The 23841-nt window shown below is 39.1% G+C and overlaps 2 protein-coding genes across 3 annotated transcripts in view; one reads left to right on the top strand and one right to left on the bottom strand.

Annotated features, from left to right (window-relative positions):
- DNAI1 (dynein axonemal intermediate chain 1) overlaps nt 1–585 on the bottom strand; it is a 264230-nt gene extending 263645 nt beyond the window's left edge. The window contains exon 1 of the mRNA XM_074280236.1: nt 258–585. Within this exon, the coding sequence (XP_074136337.1) occupies nt 258–287 (30 nt within the window). The 5' untranslated portion in view covers nt 288–585. The remainder of the gene's footprint in view (nt 1–257) is intronic.
- Nucleotides 586–840: 255 nt separating this feature from the next.
- The window catches only part of FAM219A (family with sequence similarity 219 member A), a 108530-nt gene continuing 85529 nt past the window's right edge, over nt 841–23841 (top strand). The window contains exon 1 of one of the 2 annotated variants that reach the window (XM_074280238.1): nt 841–1269. In XM_074280238.1, the coding sequence (XP_074136339.1) occupies nt 1210–1269 (60 nt within the window). In that variant the 5' untranslated portion in view covers nt 841–1209. The remainder of the gene's footprint in view (nt 1270–23841) is intronic. The other variant, XM_074280237.1, reaches the window with a different exon arrangement.

Below are 23841 nucleotides of genomic sequence, written 5' to 3'. Positions count from 1 at the left end.
CACAGCACTCGGTCTGTCCCGATTTAATACTTAATACAATTACATCCCGCATCTCTCTAAATAGCTACTCAGAGGCGAAAGCATCAAGGGTAATGTCTCCACTAGAGAGATGCTGGTGGGCACCCAACTTCTTGTTGAGCGACTCTGGGAAGGCAGCCAAAGGTCAGTGGAGGGACCGGTCAGAGGTCTTAGGGAAGGCAGAGTTCAAAAATAGAAATGAAGGGAAGAAATATCAGAACTGATGAGAGGAGCTTTACCAATCTACGGGGCGCAGTTTTCGGGGCCATCACAATAGTAACAAGTCGCTCCTGGAAGCTTGAGATTCCGACTTAAACCCCACTTTACTGCGGGCAGGAAGTGTACATCCGTTACCCAGGCGACACACCGGAAGCCTTGCGACCCCTCCTACCCGCTTCCAAGCATGCCCCGTCACGTGACCATTCATGGTTGGGGGAGGTGGGTTTCGTTGCGGCAGTTGCGTTTTTTTCTTCTCTTTTTCTCCTTTTTCCCATTTGGTTTTCGCTAGTGTTGGAAAAGAAAGGTCCATGGTGGGCTGGATTCTGACGCCGTTACCTTGGCAACGGACCCGAAGCCCGGGCGCAGGCGCATCTCGTTGCACCGAAGCGGTCATCCACGGGCATCCCTCCCCCCAATCTTGAGGAGGGAGGTGGAAATCATCTGGGGGCGGGGACCCGCCCGTAGCCCCGCCTCCCTCATGAATAATATGGAATTGAGGCGGCCCCCTCTAGATGCTCCCGAGTCGGCGGGGGTGGGAGGGGGGCGGTGGGGTGCTGCCTCCCTCATGAATTATGCGGCCCGGTGGGGCGGGCGGTGTCCCGGACCCGGAAGTGGAGTTGCCGAGTCACCGCAGTGGTTGAGCTGGCTGACAGGAGGCGAGCTGGGGCGGGGAGCGGGCGCGGCGGAGGCAGCCAGCAGCGGCAGCGGCGCGGGGGATGAGGCTGAGGCCGGGCACGACGGCTGCTCTCGCTGCCCTGTGAGGAGGCCTCGCGGCCCTCCCTGTCTGCTCACGCTTGTGGCGGGCCGGCCTCGCCTTCTCCCTCCCCTCCTCCATCTCTCCATCCCTCCTTCCCTCCCGCACTCCTTCGCCCGGCCAGCCGGCCGCGCCTTTCCTCGCCCGCTCGCCTGCACCGGGGGAGCCGCGCCGCCGCCCACGCTCCGGTCCCCCGCCCTCCTCATCCCTCCGGCACCATGATGGAGGAGATCGACCGGTTCCAGGTGCCCACGGCGCACTCGGAGATGCAGCCGCTGGTGAGGGAGGGCGGCGGGCGCACCCGAGCCGAGGCTGCTCGGGCGGGGGACCCGCGGGGGGTGCGGGGCTAGGTGTGCCGGCTACCCCCACCGTCCGGGACGGAGGCGTTGGGGGCTGAGCGGACGGAGGGAGCCGGGGCGAGGCATGCACCAGACTGATGGGAGGGAGCACCTCCGGAGGTGCCCGGGGGAGGAGGCGGGTTAGGGACTGCGTGGGGCTCGGAGCTCCGCGGGGAGCTCCCGGGATAGGTACTGGGAGCTGGAAGGAGGGAGAAGCGGAGCTAGGCTGGGGAACGACGAGGCCCTTTGTAGGGGGTGGGGGTGGAGGCAGGAAGCCGCGGGGAAACCGAAGGGATGGGAGAAGCCAAAAAAGAACGCTCCCCGCAGCGGGAAGCAGTGCGGGCGACTAGGGATGGGGAGTGAGAGAGATGGGGCTGGGGGAGGGGAGTCTGAGCCAGACTGAGCATCGGGAGGGGAGTGGGAGGTAGCGGGAGGCGGACACTGATGCCGGGGTGGGCCTGGCTGGGAAGGGGACACGCGTGGGGGAGGTGGAATGGAACCGAAGATATCAGGCGCCCCCAGCCCCATTCTAGAAACTGAAGGTAGGAAAGAGAGGTGGGAGACAGGGGCTAGAGCCCGGGAGGCAAATGAAGGGATTGCTGATGGAGATGCTCGAGGGGAGGAGCAGCGAACCGTGAAGGCTGGGACCTGGGGACCCAGAGTGGGATCACAAGGCTATGGTACCCAGTGTGTTGGAAGGCTCGGGCTCCTAGAGGATGATGAAGCTGCAAAATTTACTTCGTTTTAGCCCTGGCTAGAACTGAAGAAATCCTAAGGGGCCTCATATTCCCTGGAAAGCCCTGGAAAGAGGGGGTCTGGGAAAGGGGTGGTACAGAAACCCCAGGCACTCATCAGCACCTCCAAGTCACCCTGAGAACACCACCAGGTTAAGCCCCCGGGTCAGTGAGAGAATGATGTAATCACTCCCGTTGCAGTTGTGTGGGGAATGGGAAAGTAGAAAGGAGTACACAAGCAGGGCTTCTGAACCTGGGGGTGTTTCGGGTGGGGTGGGAGAGGGAATGGTTGTCTTGTTCTCTGCTGGGCCCGTATTAAGTAACAGACTTGCCACATACACAACTCTTTCTGGAATGGGGCCCCAAGTGGGATCTAAAAGTGTAACAGGAGGAGGAAGAGAATGAAATATAGGTTCTAACTTGGTTCTCACTGGGGAGCCCTTGTCAGGGTGGTTGGTTTCTCCTTTGGAGGAGTGTGGGGGTAACGTGGGACAGATCCGGGATCGTGCCCTCAGAAATGTGAAACTGAAGCGGGTTCTAGTGTCCTGTAATTGTAAATATACATGGAAGAGGTTTAGTTTGATTCCACTCTGAAGGTGATCTCTGAAAACCCTTAATCTGCAAATTCTGCTTCTTCCATTATATATGTTGCCCAGAAGCTACAAAGCATACTTCCTCTTCACCAAACCGGGGGACTTAAGTACCAGACTTAGTGGGTTTAGAGCAAATAATCTATAGATTACAGCTTCTTTAACAATTAGACCAGACCAGTGTCTGAAAACCTTTAGAAGTTGGTGGAAAATGGGTCACTTTAATGACTCTGGTTGGCCCCATCCGACTATAGTATTCTAGAAGAGGATTTAAAGGGAGAAAGCACTAAGTTTGAAAGAAGGACCATCTCCAGAGAAGAGAGAGAAAGGAGTTGGATGATTTCTCTTGTTTAGATGGGAAGGATACTGACAAGAGAAGAGGAAGAATGTGAATGTGTGAATTCTTTGGCTCTTTTTTTTTTTTTAAAGCCTTCCATAGCTACCTGGAATTATAAGTCAACATATTTGGATGGCTCCTGAACTCTTTTGTTTTGTGTTGATGATTGTTTATGCTTTGGGTAGCAGTGGGTGTCTGTGGGTCCTTAGCTGTTTATGGGCTGTATAGGTTATAGACTGTCTATATTTACTACTTGCAGACACTGAGCATTTTAATGGAAATGTCTTGGCTCTCCTGGGCTTCCTTGAGTCCCTTTAGTCTGCTATAGGTATAATCTGTAAGGAAATGCTTTGTTGTGATTCAGTGATGGTTTAGGTTAGAGCATTTTAATGGAATCACAACTCTAGAATTCATACATAAATAGCACAATTATAATTTCTCATAACAGGAAATATAGCAATTAGTCTGTTGTTCTCTCTGACTTAATCCCCAGCCACCAATTTAAAGAGAGCTAAGCACCTACACTCTTTCCCTCCAACCCTCACAGAAACTTGTGCTTTGGGAATCAAGAGAGTATAGTTCAGTCTTTTTCTAAGAAGGGAGCTCATTGTTTCCTGGAAACCCAAGCCAATCATATACCTTCATCTTCAGATATTAAACTCAGAACATAAGGAAATAGAAATTGGATCCTGAAAAAACTTCAAAGAAGTGAAATGAAGGCAGGAATGAAAATGGTTATTATATAGAACAGAGAAGTCCACTGATCTATCTCTTCCTATCTTTGAACTTTTGGTACCCTAGCTATGAAATGAAAATCATTCAAACTCTTCACACCAAACCTCTCTAACACCTACAATTGTTATGGGAATTTGAGAATCCTCCTCTCCCCTAAAATGGCTTAGAACTTGTAGAGAACAGAGTAGGTTATCACTATTTGAAGTTCTAAGGAAGTGGTAGTTTAGGATTTGGTAGGGAGCAGTGTCATTGTTGTTGGCCTCTCTATGTTACCAGTCAGGTTCTCAATTCAGGATCTTTGGATTATCCTTGTCATTCCACCTCTACAGCAGCAGCTAATCAAAGTACTTAAATACTCATAACTTCCCTGAGGTGGTAGTGTAAAAATAGTATTCCTTATTTAGAAGTCTGATAAGCTTGTGAGTTGGAGGGAGAAGGGGAACGGGAGAAAACATCTCAATTTTTTGCATAAAAGAGAATTTTAAGCTTTAAAAGGGGGAACACCATAGCTAGATAAGAAAATGTTTCCAAAGTGCTAATTTAAGCATTGACAGTAGGAAGAGATCATGTCCCTGTTTGTGTGAAATGAGGCTAGTTATATAGGTTTAGGAATGGAGTTGCCTATTTTCTGTTGCTTATCTCTTTTTCCCAAGCTCAACAATGACCTGACTACACTGGTTTTCTCTTAGCCTAACAAGGCTGAGGCCCCTTCCCTGAGACCTATAAAATTAGGCCCTGATCATCTCCCTTTATCTTTTGAAAAGGAAATGAAATGAGATTAATTCCCTGAACTCTACTTATACTATATCTGCCTTCTAGACAATCATAAGTGTATTCCAAGACTGTGAATTCTCCCGAGAACATTTAGGGAGTAAGAAAATTTTGTGCATATAGCAATGTTATTCTCTGAGCCTAAGGTCATGCTACTGCCACTGCTACTATGATTTAAGGAAGTAATTCCAGCTGCCAGATCCATCAATTACATTTGCTTTGGGCTGTTGTCTTTACTGAACAACCAACACAGGTAGATTGTTGCCTGTTTCAAGAACTGTCTACTCTGCTTATGTGGTACAGCATAACTTTTTCAATTGCATCTGAGAAAGTAGAGGAAAAGATTTGTTTTAAAAAGAAAAATGGAGTTTTTAAGCAGTTAAGTTTGTGTTTCCATGAAAAGCCAATGTAAATTTCTTTCAGAATCAAGAATAATCTTTTTGAAGACAATTGAGGGAATGAATTCTAATTGGCAAAATGATAGTTTTAGAGTTAGCCTTAGGGAAGAACTTATGACACCCTTATTACCCATGAAAGCAATTCCCAAGAGAATCTGTAGCCTCTTTTGGAGCCATTAGCATGGATTTAGAAGTTAGGAATTTTAAAAAATGATGTGTTGAGACATTTTTGATTCCTTGATGTATGTGAGTTGGGGTAAAAGATTAGTGATCCTATCTTAGTATAGCCACCTATAAGATTCAAAGGTATTAGTGATCCGGTCATTTAAGTAGCAGAGGGAATATAATAGTGACAATAAATTCACATATTAGTGAAAATCGGCCCACATGTCGACTTTGGCACATATGTCTTATATTGCCAATACTTAATCAGATATATCTCTGGTTGATCTGGATTAGTTACAGAAGCAGTAAATGATTAGACCTATCAAGGGACAAAATTACAAGTTTTAGTGGTTTAATTATTTTGGATGTGATCCTACCTTTCATGACTGTTTTATTCATGATATTTGTTAGATTGGCTGAGCTGGGTATCCTATGCTCACTCAGATTCAAGAGTAGGTTTGCTTGCAGGCATTTATCCCCTCAAGGATTTTTGGTAACTATTTTTTTCCCTGGAGTTTCTCAGGAACTCTTTAATCATATGGAGGATATTCATCTGGAAGGAGGCAGGTGTTTTCATCTGCTTGAAGCTGCTTTCTCTTTATTAGGGGAGATTTGGGAACCATAATAATTCATAGTACTGTTCTCTACTGGCACTGAGGCAGAAGGTTGCTAAAGGATGGGCTCACCCCCAAACAACCTCTTTTCTTCCAGCACCCTTGATAATTTTAAGTGAAATTTGTTCAAGCTACAGAAAGGCAGAAAAGATCCATGATGATTTTTCCTGCAGCATTTTGATTAGGGAGGGAAATGCTGTGACGATTGAGATGCTGCTCTGTGTTAGAATGTCTGCCTTGATCTGTCCCTTTGCCTTTCTCCTCTCAACTAGGCCAGAACCAGCCTTTAATCTGTGAGTGGCTGGAGTTGCACAAAACAGGCTAGAAACAGGAGAGTCAGAAATCAAAAAAGTTTAATTCCAAAATGAGAGAAACACTTGTAAAGAAGGACACTTGTAGAGCCCCACTCCTAGTGGGTTGCTTTAGCATGGGGAGATTTCAATACTTATACCAATAACTACACAGTGAACTATAGTCCTGATAATGAGAAGTGACACCAACAGTGTGGCAAGTTTGATTCATAACAGGGCTTCATGACAAGAAACAATTCTGGAATTTTGCTGCAGCTGAGATCATCCAGAGGGTAAACGCAAAGGATTATTGTTATGCCAATATGCCTTTGAATCTTATAGGTGGCTATACTAAGATAGGATCACTAATCTTTTACCCCAACTCACATACATCAAGGAATCAAAAATGTCTCAACACATCATTTTTTTAAAATTCCTAACTTCTAAATCCATGCTAATGGCTCCAAAAGAGGCTACAGATTCTCTTGGGAATTGCTTTCATGGGTAATAAGGGTGTCATAAGTTCTTCCCTAAGGCTAACTCTAAAACTATCATTTTGCCAATTAGAATTCATTCCCTCAATTGTCTTCAAAAAGATTATTCTTGATTCTGAAAGGGACAGCCTGCTTGCTGAGGTTTAGCTCTGGGAAATGAGTGTCTCCTAATATCTTGACACTCTTATACAGGAAATCTCCACTGGCCTCCTAAAGAAAATTGCTGGAGGAAGAAATGTGGAGGAAGGGCGTAGACTCCCAAGTCCTAAGTCACTGCTTCCCATCCGGAAATATTGGACCATTGGGCTGAAGGAAGGAAATGACTGGACTTGGCCTCTGCTAGGTGTTCTGAGCTAAAGTTCATAATCCTTTGGTTTTAGCTGTGGGAATAGAAAAGGAATCTCAGAATTGAGGTATTCTACCAGAAACATTTATGCACAGTCAGGAATTGGCCTTATAGAGGCAACTCATTGGCGCAGTGAATAGAGCACTGCACCAGAGTGGGGAGATCTGAGTTAAAAATTTAACTTCAAACCCTGGGCAAGACACTTATATTCTGTCTGCTTTAGTTTCCTCAAGTTCAAAATAGGAAAAATAATAGCATTTACTTCCTAAGATTATGAGGATTAAATGAGATGATATCTGTTTAAAAAAACAAACAAAAAAAAAAACCGCACAGAATCTAGAACATGTAGATGCCTCATAAGTAACTTGTTCTGTTATAAAGCAGAGAATTCTGTAAATACCAAGGCTGGATGATGATTATGGATTATGTGGTGTACTTATCCCCAGAATTGACAAGAAACAAGTTCAAGAGCAGGTTTATTTAGAGATAATCTACTCCAACCCCTATATTTTACAAAGAAGGAAATTGAGACCCAGGGAAAGGCATTAACTTGAATTTGGGTGCATAGTCACATGATGGCAAAACCAGATCTTTTGGTTCTAATGTAGTGGCCTTTTTTGGCAAAAGGGAATAAAAAATTATGATTCTTAGGCATAGTTTGGAGAATTACCATGCTTTTCCATCACGATGAAAACAGAAGCTCACATTTAGTACTACATTACCATCTATAAAATGCCTTCCTCACAAGAGCCCTTCCTCACAAATAACCATAATATTGTTTCCGTATCACAGAGGAGGAAACTGATTTCTTACACTTCCATATGAGTTAAATGGCACAGTTTTATTCCCTGAACAAACGTCCTAAATAGACTGTTAGTGTTGGATTCATGTTCCACATAAATTATAAACTCTTCATGAAGATATGGGAAGGACATGAATAACATCTGAATAAGATGAGAAAGCCTGGACAAATTGCAGTCTGTACCTGTTGAAAAAGCATTTATACTATGAAACTTTGAACTTTTGAAGTATTGAGCTTCCCATAAATGTTAGTTCAAGTTTAAATTTATAATTATCCCTCCTAAAAGGGAGGAAAACAGCGAAACTTACTTGGAGCTAAAAGCTTCCCCTGTAACACATTTATGCATTGATATTAGTACCTTTACAAGATACCCCTTAAGACCTTTGAAGACACCTATACCTATTGTCTTGCCTTAGTTTTCCAGTATAATTTTTCCTTCTGTTTTTTGTTATATGTTTAATTTTAAGTCTGTCTCTTATGAGTTACCTTTCCTTCAATATCCTGTAGATCATTAGTGATTCTTAAAATCCAGTGTCTTAAACACTGTATTATAGACATAGCTTGACCATTGCAGACTACAGAATTGGTCTAATTTGATCTGGATATCATACTTCTTTTAATGCAGGCAAAGATTGCGTGGACAAAAATCACCCAGACTGAAAAAGCATACATGGGTTGCTAGCTGCTACAGTGTGTTGTGCATGGTCAGATTAGGGATCCTCAGAAATATCAAAGAATTTAGCATTTTTAGTAAAAGTTAAGTTTAAATAAGTTTATGTCACATGAAAATATGGTTACTCCTCATGTTACTTGAGTATTTAATATAAGATATATACAAAATAAATAGGAAATAATCCTAGAGGAAAAACACGAACCAGGAAAGGCTTCTTGAGGAAGTGGAATTTTGACTGAGGTTTGCAGGAAGCCAGGTAAGGAAGGAAAGCATTCCAGACATGGGATATACAATGAAAAATAGATGGAATTGAGACATGAAGTGTTTCATACACAGAATAGCAAGAAAGCTCATGTCATTGATTCAGAGTATATGGGAAGGAGAGGGTAAGGTATAAGATTGGGAAGGTAAGAAGGAACAAGGTTATGAAGGACTTTAAAGGCCAAATAGGATTTTCAGTTTTAGCCTGAAGATAATAGAGGCCACTGAAGTTTGTTGAATTGAGAGAAGGGTGATATAGAATTGTATTTTAGGAAGATCACTTTGGTAGCTAAGTAGCAGATGACTTGAGGCAGGGTTACCAACCAGCAAATTATTTCAGTAGTTCAAATGTAGAGTGTTGAGGGCCTACACTAGGGTAATGGTAGTGCCTTACAAGAGAGAGTATACAAAGAGTGATGCAAAGATATCAATAGAACCTGGCAACAGATTTGGTGTATGGCAGGGATAGAATGGTTGGAGAGAGAACACAGAATAGAATGATACCTAAGATGGGTAACTAAAAGAATAGTAGTGCCCTCTCAACAATAATGGGGAAGTTAGGTAGAGAGGACAGTTTGGGGAGCAGAGATGGAAAATGTTTCATTTTTAGACAAGTTGAAGATGTTTATAGGATACCCAACTCCAGGTATATAATAGGCAAAGATATGTGACTAGAATTTGAGACTGGATAAATAAGTCTGAGAGATGTTAATTGACTACATCACAGCTGATGCTATCATCAGGAAATAGTATAGAGGGAGAAGTTAGTGAGTATAATCTGGATGGAGATCCTCCAAAAGAATCCTTCGAAGGAGAAGATTGGCTAGGTAGCGAGGGATCCAAGGGAAGGCATTATTATTGAAACCTAGAGAGAAAAGCAGATCAAGGAGAAGCAGAGCCAGTATTTGAATCTGACTAGAAAGAGCATGTTTGGAACACTGGACTTAGAGTCAGAGTATGTGAATTTTCCTACTCAGGTGTTTGTCAGTGTTCTTTCCATTGCAAGTATGCTGGATTGGCAGAAACCTAGGTTTCAAACAGTAGCTCTGCTGTTTATTCTGCAAGAAACTTTTCCCAGACTTCGTTAATTCTACTGCCTTCCTTCTGAGATGATCTCCAGTTTATTCTAAATTTATCTTGATTGTACATAGTTTTTGCATGTGTTTCATTTATAAACTATGGACTTCTAAGAAAGTACTTTTAAACAAATTTCCCCATTGTGTAGCACAGTAACTAGTAAATAGTAAGCGATTAATAAATGTCTGTTGACTTGACCTATGTGACCTTAGACAAGTCAATTTTAACCTCTCTGAGCCATAGTTTTCTTGTCTGTTAAATGGGGAAAATATCAATCACCAGAATTATTGTGAAGAACAAATGAGATAATTCTGAGAGCTGGTGTCAGATAAATGTTTGCTATTGTTGTTGTAGTTCAGTACTAATTCTAGGTTTGAAGAAGCAATGAGGAATAGTGGAAAAGTCCTGGAAATAGAGTCAGGAAAGATGGGTTCAAAGCCTCCCTCTACCAAATCACTTCACTTCTTTCAGCCTTGGTTTCCTCATCCATAAAATGGCAATAATCCCTAGCATGCTTATATGTCATTAGGGATGTTAGGTTTAAATGAGATGACATACAAGTAAATTTTACAAGGCTATTCACAATGTCCCAAAAGTCCCTAAGCCCTAAAAATGCACTAGGACACCATTTAAAATGTCAGCTATTTTTAGGACTTAGAGGACATATAAGAAAGTGATCCAGTTTCTAATCTTGTTGGGAGGACTTCAAAACAGAGGGGGAAAATATATATTTGAAATGCCAAAATGTCAGACATAAAACTAATCATGAAGGAGCATCATAGAGAACTGGGGTGGGAGGCTTTGGGGAGTAGGCAGAAGTTTTGGGGATAGGCTTCAGGAAGGAAATAGAATTAAGCCTTGAAAGATAAATGGAAGCAATTTGGGCAGAAGAGAACATTCCAGAGAGAGAGCACGCACAACTTAAGAGCTTGGATGAAGAGTTAGAAGTTCTTGGACCATCCAGGCCAACCCCTCGTGTGACTATACAGAGTCAAGAATGAGACATTTTTCTACTGCTTTATCCTCAATAGCTTGAATGTCTTCATCTCTATCTCTTAGAATCCATAGATTTTGTTATAGTTCAGGTACTACCTTCTACAACCCTTTCTTGACTTTTCTCATTTCTCCCTTGCTGCCTCTCTTCCCCCATTGTTAATGATCTCTATCTATTGAAATTACTTTATACATATTTTATATTTATTTTTCTTTAGGGTTTTTGGGGGGTATTTTCCTCTCATATTTTTGTCTTTGTATTCCTAGTACTTGGCATGGTGTCTTGCCCACAGTAGGTACATAATTTGTTGAATGTTTGACCTGAGAGTAGGGGAAGAGTTAAAATGGAATGTATTGTACTAGATAAATATGGAACAAAGGACTGAATATATAAACTAATTGGTTCATGAAGAGTTCCCTGATGAAAGATTTATTCTAGAGCACCTAGTAATTCAGTGGTAAAACTGGGAAGTGAGTGCAGGTCTCATCTTGAGTATGTTTCAAACCTGTCTCCCTAGAGCTCTTTTCACTTTGTAGCGTCATACAAGTTTTTGAGGGTGAGGAACATAGGCAAGGCATGTGAAGACCCAGTTAGTCCCACTTTAGCAGCAAAAATGATGACTGTGCTCTCCAGCTTTGTTGTAAGGATGAAGAAAACTATTAATAGAATAGGGATCTTTAATATTTAATTAGCAAAATTCCCATCTCTGCTAATGACGAGGCTTCTGCACAGTCTTTTAACATTGAGCAACTAGCTCACATCCTTACAGAGAGGAGAAAACATCTGGTACTTTAAGAAGGCTTAATGCCAGTATAGTGTGCCTTGGCCCTCATGTGCTAGTAACAGTTTGCTTAATGTTTTCCTCGAAAATGCAAAAATTAAATGCTAAAGAACATTGAACTGGAGGGCAGGTACCGTTGTTTAGTGGAGGAGCTGCCAGCTATAAAGCAGAATCAGACAGATTCAAAAACCTTGCAAATTAATATGCAGATTGCATCACCTGGTAAGAGGGAATTGCTGCTTGTGCTACTACACTGACAAAATCATAAAGCCTGCCTGAGAGAATTCTTAGGATTGCTGATACTCGTTTGTTGCCTTTAACTGGCCTTTTCTTGTCTGTTTGAACATTGGCTGAGTAAAGAATATGACCAGTCCAGAAGGTTAATGGAAATGCTAGGAAGCAAAGAGATACACAATTATTATGGATGTGATGAGGGTTTAAAAGAGAAAATGAGGAATATAAAAGTAGGGGATCAATGATATATAGGCTGTCCAAATGTAACAAAGCAGCAAAAAATGCCACTCATGTACCAGGTTTAGTGTATTTGTCAGTTACAGCCCACTAAATGTATTGACTTACACTATTAGCTTTTTTCAAAGACCAGTTCTGAATTTTTGAATATTGGTTTAAGATTTGTCACAGAAGCCACATGGATGGGTTTCCGATATATGAAGATTTGAAACATCGTCACTCTGGAAGTGATCCAAGCCTTGTTTTCCTGGAATTCAACTGACTAGGCTGAGCAAAGTCAGAGGTGAGACAGCAAAAATAGAGGGAAAGTTTTGAATTCCTTTAGAATCCCTACGCTCTCCACAGAGCTCTGCCACAGTCTGGGTAGAGGACTTCAGGGCCTCAGTTTTCCCATATGTAAGTGGAATAAAAAGAAATTTTCATCTTTATGGCAAGGTCTAAAGGTATCTGTAAGATGCTCTGAAGACATTAAGTGACAATGGTTTTTTGGGGAGGAGGGAGTGTTAGAGTAAAGTGACTTACTTAGGGTTACACAGCTAGTGTGGGTCAAGGGTCTGAAACCAGATATGAGCTCAGATCCTCCTGTCTACAGGGCCAGCTATCCATAGGTGATTTTTAATAGTACATTTAAGACCAATAGAAATAGCAGCAGTGCCCTGTAAAATTTAAGATTTTTGAAGGACAGAGGACTGAAAAAAGGGAATCTAGCTGTGATGATCATTATGCCTTCTATTTTCCACATAAATTGTCCACAAATAGAAAAAGACAAGAGGAAAGCCTTGAAAAGAATTCAATTGACTTTTGCTTCTGTAGAACACTTCTTGTTGATAGTTATGACTTTCCATCTCCACTTGTACACAAGTCTCTTTATTACTGCTTCTTTATGCTCAATATCTAGCATTTCATTAGAACTTCAGTGGATTCTGAGACCTAAAACATATTCTCTGTGTGGGCCTTCTTGGTAGCTTTTTTCTGAATTCATAAAGGTACCAGCTGAGGAATAGTAGGTATATGATTCTCAGGCTTTCTCTGTTTATTGAAAGTATCTTACATAGACTGTCCTCATTTTCAACCTCTTAATTATCCCTTCTGATTAGTGACTTGTCTTCTCCATCTTTACTTTGTTTTGTATTTTCCCATTTAGAAAACATTGCGGGACTGCTGCTTGAAATTTTAGGAGATAGACAAGGTACAGCCCTTCTCCACGCGGAGCTTCAAATCTACAAGGCAGATATGTTCATGAGACATAGTAGACATATCCCATAGACAAAGTACTGTGAGATCCCAAAGGAGGGAGAGAACACTTTAATTTGGAGTACCTGGAAAGGTTTTGTGAAGGTGCCTTCAGCTGCCACTCTGAGGAAGTAGTTGTTCTCTTCTGTACAGTTCATAAATAGGAACACTTAAATATCCATTATGTAAATAGAAATTAATGCTAACTCTCCAAAGACCAAATAAAACTTCTAGCAGATTAATCTCTGTGTTCTGATACAAGAGCGTCTCTTTTCCCATAATTGTAGTGTGAACTCTGCTCCTGGTTGTGTCTAAAAAGCCTTGTGTTGCTTAGGTTTATTTCTGTTCAATATTTCTAGGCATTTCCTGACTTTGGAAAATGGCTCATGGAAAAATACTGTGTTGGCAAAGGCCTCAGTTCTTGTCACTCATAAGATTCACCATATCTAACTTACAGAACATTCAGAGCCTCTTGACCAGTGTGGCTGGCCTTTTGATGTTTTGCCTTTTACTTATTTGTTTTGGTTTATATAGTAATTTATGGATCTTAGCAACTTATCCAGTTTGCCATTGAAATTGCCAATCTTTTTCTTTGTTGTTCTGCTGTTTGTAGTAAAAACCATGGCAAACAGTACAGGAAGGAAATTGGTGTGAATTACTATTCTCTCAGGCAGGTCCAATATCAGAAGAGTATCTGCAAAGAGCTTGCTTCCTTCACTTTGGGGACAATAAGAATAAGTTGGTCTTCCCCCACCCCTGCAATTCCTCTAGTGTTCTCCCTCCTAAAATTTGTTTCTTAATTGTATAAAATTGCTGAGAGTTCAACATTATCATTACAGCCAGGAGATGCTTGAGGATGAGCTGTTAGGGAGTCATTTTTCTATATCGGGTTTGATAAATGTGATAAAATTTCAGGTGATCAGTAGACTCTATGAGCTAAACCAAGGCCACAGGGATGGGATGGAATGGCCAAGGTAATAGAATTCTTTAGCCCAAAGTTTGAATTCCAAGGCTGATTTATATTTAAGCCTCTACTAGCTAGGCTGCAATCTGGCCTGATAGAGTGACTGAATAAAGGAAACGTGCTGAATGAATTACAGTACACCAGGATGCCTGATTGATACTGTTGGGCTTGTGACTTAGCTTCTGTTATTTTGATTATATGGGCTTTTTAGACAGGCATTTGTTATCTTTTGCTTGATGAAATCTTAGTGAACCATTCTCCCTCTAGGTTGGTTGCATCCTACTTAGCCAGTGCCTCAGGAAGCCAAGGAAGGTGGAGAATTGGTGAGCTTAAATTAGAACCAATATTGACAAATTAGAACACAGTGTACTGACTTGTTATCAACACTTCCCTTATTCTTCATCCTCGGGGTTTAAAATGGGAATTGTAGAACCGAGCTCCTTTGCTTCTGGGTATCTTAAGATTTTTCTATATTGGAATTTTGAGTGCCATTCTAAGAGGAGCACCTTATAAGGAAATAATTATGTTTAACTTAAGCGTCTATCATTTTCAGAGCATTATAATAGGAGATAGTTTAAATAAGATACAAACTCCATCTACAGGAAACTTGGTTTTAACAGAGAGTTATCATACATATATAAATAAATTTCATAAATGACATTATACATATAGGACCAGAATCAAGAAAGACTTCTTGAAGATTACAGCATTTAAATTGGGATTTTTTAAAATTAAAGAATAGGAATTCAATTGCATATTGAAAGATAGGAGTTGGGGTTGGGGAAATGGGAAATATCGCATACAAAGGTAGAGGTAGGGAAACGGGCCATTAGTAATCTGGTCTGACTGGAACATAGAAGAGAATAATTAAGAGTTAAAGTTGTCAAGGTAGGATAATGCCAAGTTCAGGCTTTGAATGCTAGGCTTAATAGTTCAACTTTGTTAGCATAGATTTAGAATTGAAGGGTCATCTAAGCCAACCTCCTTATTGTACAAATGATTTGCTTAAGGTTATACAAGGTAGTTAATGGCAAGGCCAAAATTTTAACCTAGACCTAAGGGATAATAAGGGAGGTAAGAGTCAAGGGAAGGGCTTTTTTTTTTTTTTTTTAGGATTGGAAAGACAGGAAGGAGCCACAGGAAAAGAAAGTAAAAATAAGTGACCTAAGGGATTATTGCTGCAACAAGATCCTGGGAGAAATGGTAGAAATTAGTATGTTGGAGAGATCACTGAGTTTGGAATCAAAGGACCTGGATTAAGAATATGAGAGAGGGAAAAGGAAGGGAAGGAGAGACAGAGACAAAGAGACAGAGAGGAGGATAACTCCTGTTTCCTAGGATTATTATTGTAAGGATAAAATGAAATATCTATAGAGTACTTTTCAAACTGCTATCTCTCATTATTATTGTTGTTGTTTTTGTTACTGTAACTCTTAGAATCCCAAACTTCCTTCAAAATTCTGCTCTAGTCTTTCAACTACTATTCTACTTCATGGAAATTGTTGTTCAGTCAGTTCAGTCATGCCTGACTTTCTGTGAGCCCAATTTGGTTTTTTCTTGGCAAGATACTGGAGTGGTTTTCTATTTCCTTCTCCAGCTCATTTGACAGATGAGGAAACTAAGGCAAACGGGGTGAAGTGACTTGCCCAGGGTCACATAGCTAAGAAGGCCAGATTTGAATTTAGGAAGAAGAGTCTTTCTGACTCTAGGGCTGGCACTCTGAATATTTGTGTGTGTGTGTGTGTGTGTGTGTGTGTGTGTGTGTGTGTGTGTGTGTCTGTTTTCCCTATAGAATATAAGTTCCTTGAGACTAGGGATCATTTAATTTTTTGTCTTCATATCCCCAGTACCTAGAATAGTTTCTGGTATACAGCGAATTCTGGATAAATGGGGGGAAATGTGGGTAAATTGTACAAATAAAAGAATGCCAGATGAGTTCAAGTCACTCAGCCTCTTTGGGTCTTATTTTCCTCATTGGTAAAATGAAGGGATTGGACTAGGTGATTTTTATGATCTTTTTCAACTCAAAATCTGTGATCCTGTGTAGTTAATAAGTCATATGGAATAGTTGTTTTTTTTTAAATTCAATTATATTTTATTTTTCCAAATTCATGTAAAGATAGTTTTCAACATTCATTTTGGTAAGACTTTGTGTTACAGATTTTTCTCCCTCTCTTACCTCCCCCCCTCCCCAAGACAGCAAGCAATCTGATACAGGTTAAATATGTATTCTTTTAAACATATTTCCATATTTGTCATGTTGTACAAGAAAAATCAGACCAAAAAGAAAAAAACAAAAACAAAAACATGAGATAGAAAAAAAACAACCAAACAAAAAGGTGAAAATACTATGCTTCTATCTATGTTTAGTTTCCATAGTTCTCTTTCTGGATGTAGATGGTATTTTTCATGATGTGGAGTAGTTTTGAAGAAGGGGAGTTGGGGAGCTCTTCTCTGATAGCATCAGTCTCCTTGGTGTAGGAAGCAACTAACTCATCTACTCTTATTGTACAGGATTACTGTGCAGTTAGGATCACAAGCACTGAAAGAAAAAGTTGGAACAATCCCTGTGGAGAATGAGAGAAGTCAAAGGAATAGTGCTGAGCAGCAATAAAGGCCTAACTGAGATTAAGCATTATAAATTTGTAGTGGATAAAGTCAGCAGCTGGGGAATGAAGGATTCAGATAGTAGGAGTTAGCTAGGGTTGAGGATTAGTAGGTCTATAGTTGGGGCTAGTGAAGATTCTGTTTGTCTCCTTTCCATCCAGGGTGGCAGAAGAAGCTCATGAAGAAAGCAGTTTAAAGCTTTGCACAAAGGAGGTAATAAATATTAAGAAGGAGCCATGGCTATAATTGAAACTTCTGCTGCACTCATCACAGCTCTGGGACAATTAGCTGTCAAGACCCGATTATGTGCAAAGACCTGTGCAAACTTGTGTTTGCCTTAAAACTGTCAAAGTCACTCTGGTTCATTTGTGAAATGAGGAACCTGAACCAGAGGCAGTCATCTCTTCCAACATATATATCTTGGGACTCTTTATTTCTGGAGTCAGGAGAATAGGAGACATTAAATTTGAAAATTTGGTTCCTTTCCTTACAAAGAACTTTATAATCTAGTTGGAAAGAAAAAATATCTTAAATATAAAACTTTTAATTAAAATATTTTAAAAAGAAAGTATCTTAAAAATAATAATATTGCAGCAATCTGGTGTGATGGGAAAGGCATTGGATTTGGAGTCAGGGATACCTAGTTCCATTCATCTCTGCCTGTCACCACCAAATGTGTGACAGTTTCTTTGAGCATCAATTTCCTCATCTTCAAAATGGGACTAATAATACCAATAGTACTCTCCTTGTGGAGTTGTAAGTATCAAATGAAAATAGTAGATATAAATGAAATTATAAATAGATTAAATAACAGATGTGAAACTTTAAAGCTCTATGAAAATACCATTATAATTTTTCTATTACTATTATTTCTAAGTATTGTTTAGTACTTCATAGTGCTACAACATAAGCAAAATGAATTATTAATTGCCTAGAGTTTTTAATTAGAACTTATTCCTCTTTGTGCTTGATTACTTTTCTATTTACTTAAAGCCTACCTTGGCCAATAGTTGTTTCTAGTTTGAGCTATTGAGACTTGCTCTGTGGTTGTATCTGCTTCTCCCCTGGAGAGGTCAAGACATTAGAGGATGGGGTTGGGCAGAACTTTATTTCAGACCACATATTCCATCTGCCTTTAAATTCTTTTTTTTTTTTTTTTTTTTAGCACACTTCAGAATAGTTAGAGATGCTTCTCAGAGTTAAAGAGACTCACAGTTATCCTTACACTTCTCTATACTGCCATTATTGATTGGAATGGAAAAGAAAGGGGAAGAGACCAAATAATAGAAGACCAATTTTTAGCATCAAACTCAAATTTTAATATACTATATATATATATATATATATATATATATATATACATTTACATATATATATATATATACTATATTAATATTATTACCAATACTTGCAATAGCCAATCTACCAAATATTTTACCCACATTACTTACAAAAGAAGTTAGATTTATACTTTTTATCATCATGCTTAGACTTTGTTTGCCTGTAACATTACTAGCCTGCCATCATTTTTTAGCACTTAAATACATAATTTTTCCTTTGCTATGTTTTCCCTTTTCAGCAGAAAGAAAAAGGCTTAGAGTGTGGTCCAACAGTGGCTAGAATTGGGCAGTCAGCTGAGTCAGCACTTCCAGACTTCTAGCTATTGTGCCATGAACTTTTATTGGGATGAACTGATTAGTTTCTGAGATTGGAGTCAGGGCTGCTTTACATAAGTAAGTAAAGTCTGGCAAGTGAATAGGATTGTAAGAGATGCTGTGCCTCGGTTTTGCTATTAAAGCAGGAAGGCTAGGAGAAAAAGAATATGGTGAAAAGAATGGAGACAAGAGATAGTCTCCAGCTCAAATTGTTTCCAGCTTAATGGAAGGATCCACTGTATAGATGTGAAAGAATAGGGAGTCTGATTTCAACCCTTGGCAGGCATCTCCTGAGTGATTCTTCCTCCATTTTTCAGGTATTCTTTCACTGAGCATCAGGGCATTGTTTCTGAAACAACTGGTTCAGGGCAGCCCCATGAGTCTGGTCTTCTGGGTCAACCAGAACTTGACTAAATAATAGGATGACAGGAAAGGAAAGTATTTGAGGGAGATGAGGCTTTTTGACTTTTTTCTGAGCTTTCTCTGATAGACGACATTATGAAACTGCTAAATACTAGGCATTAGGAATCCAATTCTCCCCTATCTCTTTTCTCTGTCTGGTTATACTGAGGTACCTCTGAGGACTGGAAGCCTAGTTGATAATGCCTAGATCTTGCAGCATTACAGAGACTCTTACTCCACTAATTTTCTAATCACAGTTTCCTAACAAGAAATTAGCTATTTTGGTTCTAATTCTTCTTAAATATATGTACTTATAGATGCAGAAGTATACTTGCTTTTGGAGCTAGTGGGGAACAGGAAACTAGGGATCCACTATATTCATTTATTCACATGGAGATAAGAATAAGAAAGAATTAGCTGATTAAGATCATAGGAAAGATGGAAGAAAGATTGGAAGAACAACTTTTTGTTCATGTGGCAAAATATACTTTGTTATACTTATTCTTAAAAGTATTATCTTCCCTGTCATTGGATGTTTTCATGGATTACTCCAGTTTCTGATGTCCTTATTTTTCAGGTGCTACTCCTTTTTTTTTTCTTATTATTATTATTTTGTCCAATAGATTGGCATCTCTTTAGAGGGAGACAGATACAGATCAAATATGGTTCACAGCTCTTTTTTGTTCTTCATTGAGAGTATGAAATATTACTTTTTTTGTATCTCCAGTGTTTGACACAGTGCCTGACATATAATAGATACTTAATAAATGCTTGTTGGTTGCTTCTGCCTCCTCCAGGGACAAGGATTTGTCCCTCTTTGCAGACTCCACAATTAAAGCCACATAGTTTGATAGTGTTAAGCCACAGGCACTATATATTATGAAAAAAATTTATTATGTACTCGAACACTAATATTGGTTCTCATCATGTTATATATCCTTTTTCATAGTGTTATGGAAGTCCAGAGACCTGTTTCTATTCCAGAGAGATCCCTGACATGCTGTAGGACCTTGAGAAAGTCACTTAAATTTGGGGGACAGGGAGATCTCAGTTTCCATGACTGTGGAGTGAGGATAATAATCCTGTTTACCTCACAGGATTACTGGGAATGTTAGAGAATAGTAAATATGAAGACAATATGTAACACTACACAAATATCAGTGATCTATTTCTTTGAATTAATGTGTTTTAGATTATAATTTTTTTAGATGATGAACTTAATTATTGAGTTCTGTTGCCTGAAGCCAGGCTGGGTGTGTGGCTATTAGATAGGTGGACTTGGGACTGTGGAAAGACTATCAAGAACTAAAAGAATTGAGAACAAATTTTGTGACTTAGAACATTTCACTTGTCTAGGCTATGTTTTCCTTCTCTATGAAATGAAAGGGCTGGACTAGATGGTTTCTGAAGTTTTTTCCAGGTATAAAATAAATAAAATGTGTCTGAATGATATTTTATAGTGGTGATAGGAATGCTACAAATCATGAAAAGAAAGCCTGCAGATCAGGTTTGAATAAATAAACACCCCCTTTGTCCCATATATGCCCACTGAGTCATTCTAACCTGGCAAGATCTGGCCCAAGGGGAAATTATAGAAGGGAAATAAAATTTGAAAACTTGTATCTCAGGCTAGTGATTCTAAATCTGGAGTCTATGAACTTCTTTTTAAAAAAATATATATTGAAAACTATTTCTCAATAAAATGTTTCCTTTTTAATCTTAAATTGCTTTTAAATGTTATCCTTTTAAAAACATTCTGAGAAGGGGTCCATAGGCTTTAGCAGACTACCAAAGGGATCATATGACATAAAAAAGATAAGAATTCTAAACTCAATCCTCTTCTCAATCCTACAAGCATCCCTCAATGGTGTGGTCTGGAATTACTTTTAAAAATCAGGAACTAGAAAAATGGAACATATGTCTGATTTATAAATTTCATTGTGGGCTTTTGGTCTTGCTACTTGGTATTATCTCCCAGGATTATATAATCTCTCTTGATTTTGCTAGTTTAGGTTGGTAACTGGAGTCTTAAGAGTAAAATATTCTCTGATAGCATATGGTAGACAGATGAGGAGATGAAATGATTTGATTGCCCAGAAGATAGAACTAGGAGTAGGATGCTTCCTGAAAGAACTGAGGTAGGCTGAGTAGGTAAACTGGGTCTTTTGTGGACTAAGGGATGTGTGAGGCATGGGACAGCAATTGGTGCAATTGCCATGGTGCTTCTTGCGAATAGAATTGGCAAGGGGGTTTGTCTTTTCTCCCATTCTTCCTTAAAGTAGAGAAAAGAAATTATCCTAGCCAAGGAGAACAACTTTCATAAGTGTGTCCCATTCAGCCTCTAATATGATAAAGTCAGAACAATATTCTGATCAGATTGTAACAAGATGAATTTTTCCAAGAAGTGGTGCCTGCTATATTTGGTCAGTCTACAACAATCTTAGGTTTTGATTTATAATTGTTGTATAATTAAAATTTTAAATGTTAGAATGAAAAGGACACATAGAAATGATCTAATCAAACCACTCATTTAAAAAAATTATTTTTTTTTTTTTACAAAACATATGCATGGGTAATTTTTCAACACTGACCCTTGCAAAACCTTCTGTTCCAACTTTTCCCCTCCTTTCCCCCACACCCTCCTGTAGATAGCAGGCAGTCCAATATGTTAAACATTTAAAGTGTATGTTAAATCCAATATATGTAAACATATTTATACAGTTATCTTGCTGCACAAGAAAAATCGGATCTAGAAAGAAAGAAAAAAACCTGAGAAGGAAAACAAAAATGCAAGCAAAGAGTGGAAATGCTATGTTGTGGTCCACACTCATTTCCCATAGTTCTCTCTCTGGATGTAGTTGATTTCTAATTAACTGAACAATTGGAACTGGTTTGAATCATCTCATTGTTGAAGAGAGCCACATCCATCAGAGTTGATTATCGTATAATCTTGTTGTTGCCATGTATAATCTCCTGGTTCTGCTTATTTCACTTAGCATCAATTCATGTAAGTCTCTTCAGGCCTCCCTGAAATCATCTTGCTGGTCATTTCTTACAGAACAATAATATTCCATAACATTCATATACCACAATTTATTCAGCCATTCTCCAACTGATGGTCATTCATTCAGTTTCCAATTTCTTGCTCCTACAAAAAGGGCTGCCACAAACATTTTTGTACATGTAGATTCCTTTCCTTCCTTTAAGTTCTCTTTGGATATAGGCCAAGTAGAAACACAGCTGGACCAAAGGGTATGCACAGTTTGATAACTTTTTTGAGCATAGTTCCAAACTGCTCTCCAGAATGGTTGGATTTGTTCACAGTTCCACCAACAATGTATCAGTGTCCCAGTTTTCCCACATCCCCTCCAACATTTTGTCATTATCTTTTCCTATCATATTAGCCAATCTGAGAGGTATGTAGTGGTATCTCAGAATTGTCTTAATTTGCATTTCTCTGATCAATAGTGATTTGGAGCACCTTTTCATATGACTAGAAATAGTTTGAATTTCTTTGACTGAAAATTTTCTGTTCATATCCTTTGACCATTCTCTCAATTGGAGAATGGCTTGATTTCTTATACATTTGAGTCAATTCTCTATGTATTTTAGAAATGAGGCCTTTATCAGAAACTCTGAAAATAAAAATGTTTTCCCAGTTTATTTCCCTTCTATTCTTGTTTGCATTAGTTTTGTTTGTACAAAAACTTTTAAACTTAATATAATCAAAATTATCTATTTTGTGAACAGTAATGATCTCTAGTTCTTTTGTCACAAATTTCCTCTTCCTCCACAGATCTGAGAAAGTAAAGTATTCTATGTTCTTCTTACTTATAATATCATTCTTTATGTCTAGATAATAAACTCATTTTGACCTTATGTTGGTATATGTTGTTAGGTGTGGGTCAATGCCTAGTTTCTGCCATACTAGTTTCCAATTTTCCCAGCAGTTTTTGTCAAATAGTGAATTCTTATCCCAAAAGCTGAGGTCTTTGGGTTTGTTAAATACTAAATTGCTATAGTTATTCATTATTTTGTCCTGTGAACCTAACCTATTCCACTGATCAATCTATTTCTTAACAGTACCAAATGGTTCTGATGACCGCTACTTTATAATATAGTTTTAGATCTGGTACAACTAGGCCACCTTCATTTGATTTTTTTTTTCATTAATTCCCTTGAAATTCTTGACTTTTTGTTCTTCCAGATGAATTTTGTTATTTTTTCTAGTCAGTAAAATAGTTTCTTGGGAGTTTTGTATAGCACTAAATAAATAAATTAGTGTAGGTAGTATTGTCATCTTTATTATATTCACTTGACCTATCCAAGAGCACTTGATATTTTTCCAATTGCTTAGATCCGACTTTATTTGTATGGAAAGTGTTTTGTAGTTTTGCTCATATAGCTCCTGACTTTCCCTTGGCAGATAGATTCCCAAATATTTTATACTATCAAAGGTTATTTTAAATGGAATTTCTCTTTGTATCTCTTGCTATTGGATTTTGTTAGTGATGTATAAAAATGCTAATGATTTGGATTTATTTTGTATCCTGCAACTTTGCTAAAGTTGTGGATTATTTCTAATAGCTTTTTAGTTAATTCTTTGGGGTTCTCTAAGTATACCATCATGTCATCTACAAAGAGTGATAATTTGCAAACCACTCCTTTTTATATATGAACAAAGTGATATCCAAAAAATATTGACTTGCAAGATCACACAAGTAGTAAGAATGGGGACTTGAATACTGGTCATCTTATTCTAATTGCAGTGATTTCCCCACTTCTCCAAAAGACCATTTAATTAAACCCATTTTAAGATGAAGACATCAAAGCCTGGAGAAACGAATTCCTCCAGTCCCTTAGTAGTTCTTGTTTTATGAGATGAACTGTGTATAATATTTTTTTTAAATGGAGAATGCTACATACATGTGCTTTCTTAGCATTTTTGCCTTATTTCCCTTGGTTGCTAGTAAAATTTATTTTGAAAAAGCCAGTCTCTAATTTGGAATATGTAAGATGTAAAAGACTTCCTTCACAGTGAAACCAGGAGAATCTAAAGGATCTGGTGTCCCCAGAAAAACTGTCCAGCTTAGTTACAAAGGTGAAGAGAGGCTATCT

Source organism: Sminthopsis crassicaudata, chromosome 1 (assembly GCF_048593235.1).
Source record: "Sminthopsis crassicaudata isolate SCR6 chromosome 1, ASM4859323v1, whole genome shotgun sequence".
Lineage (NCBI taxonomy): Eukaryota > Metazoa > Chordata > Mammalia > Dasyuromorphia > Dasyuridae > Sminthopsis > Sminthopsis crassicaudata.
The sequence above is the reverse complement of the archived record's forward strand: the minus strand, read 5'-3'. Positions and strand labels throughout refer to the sequence as shown.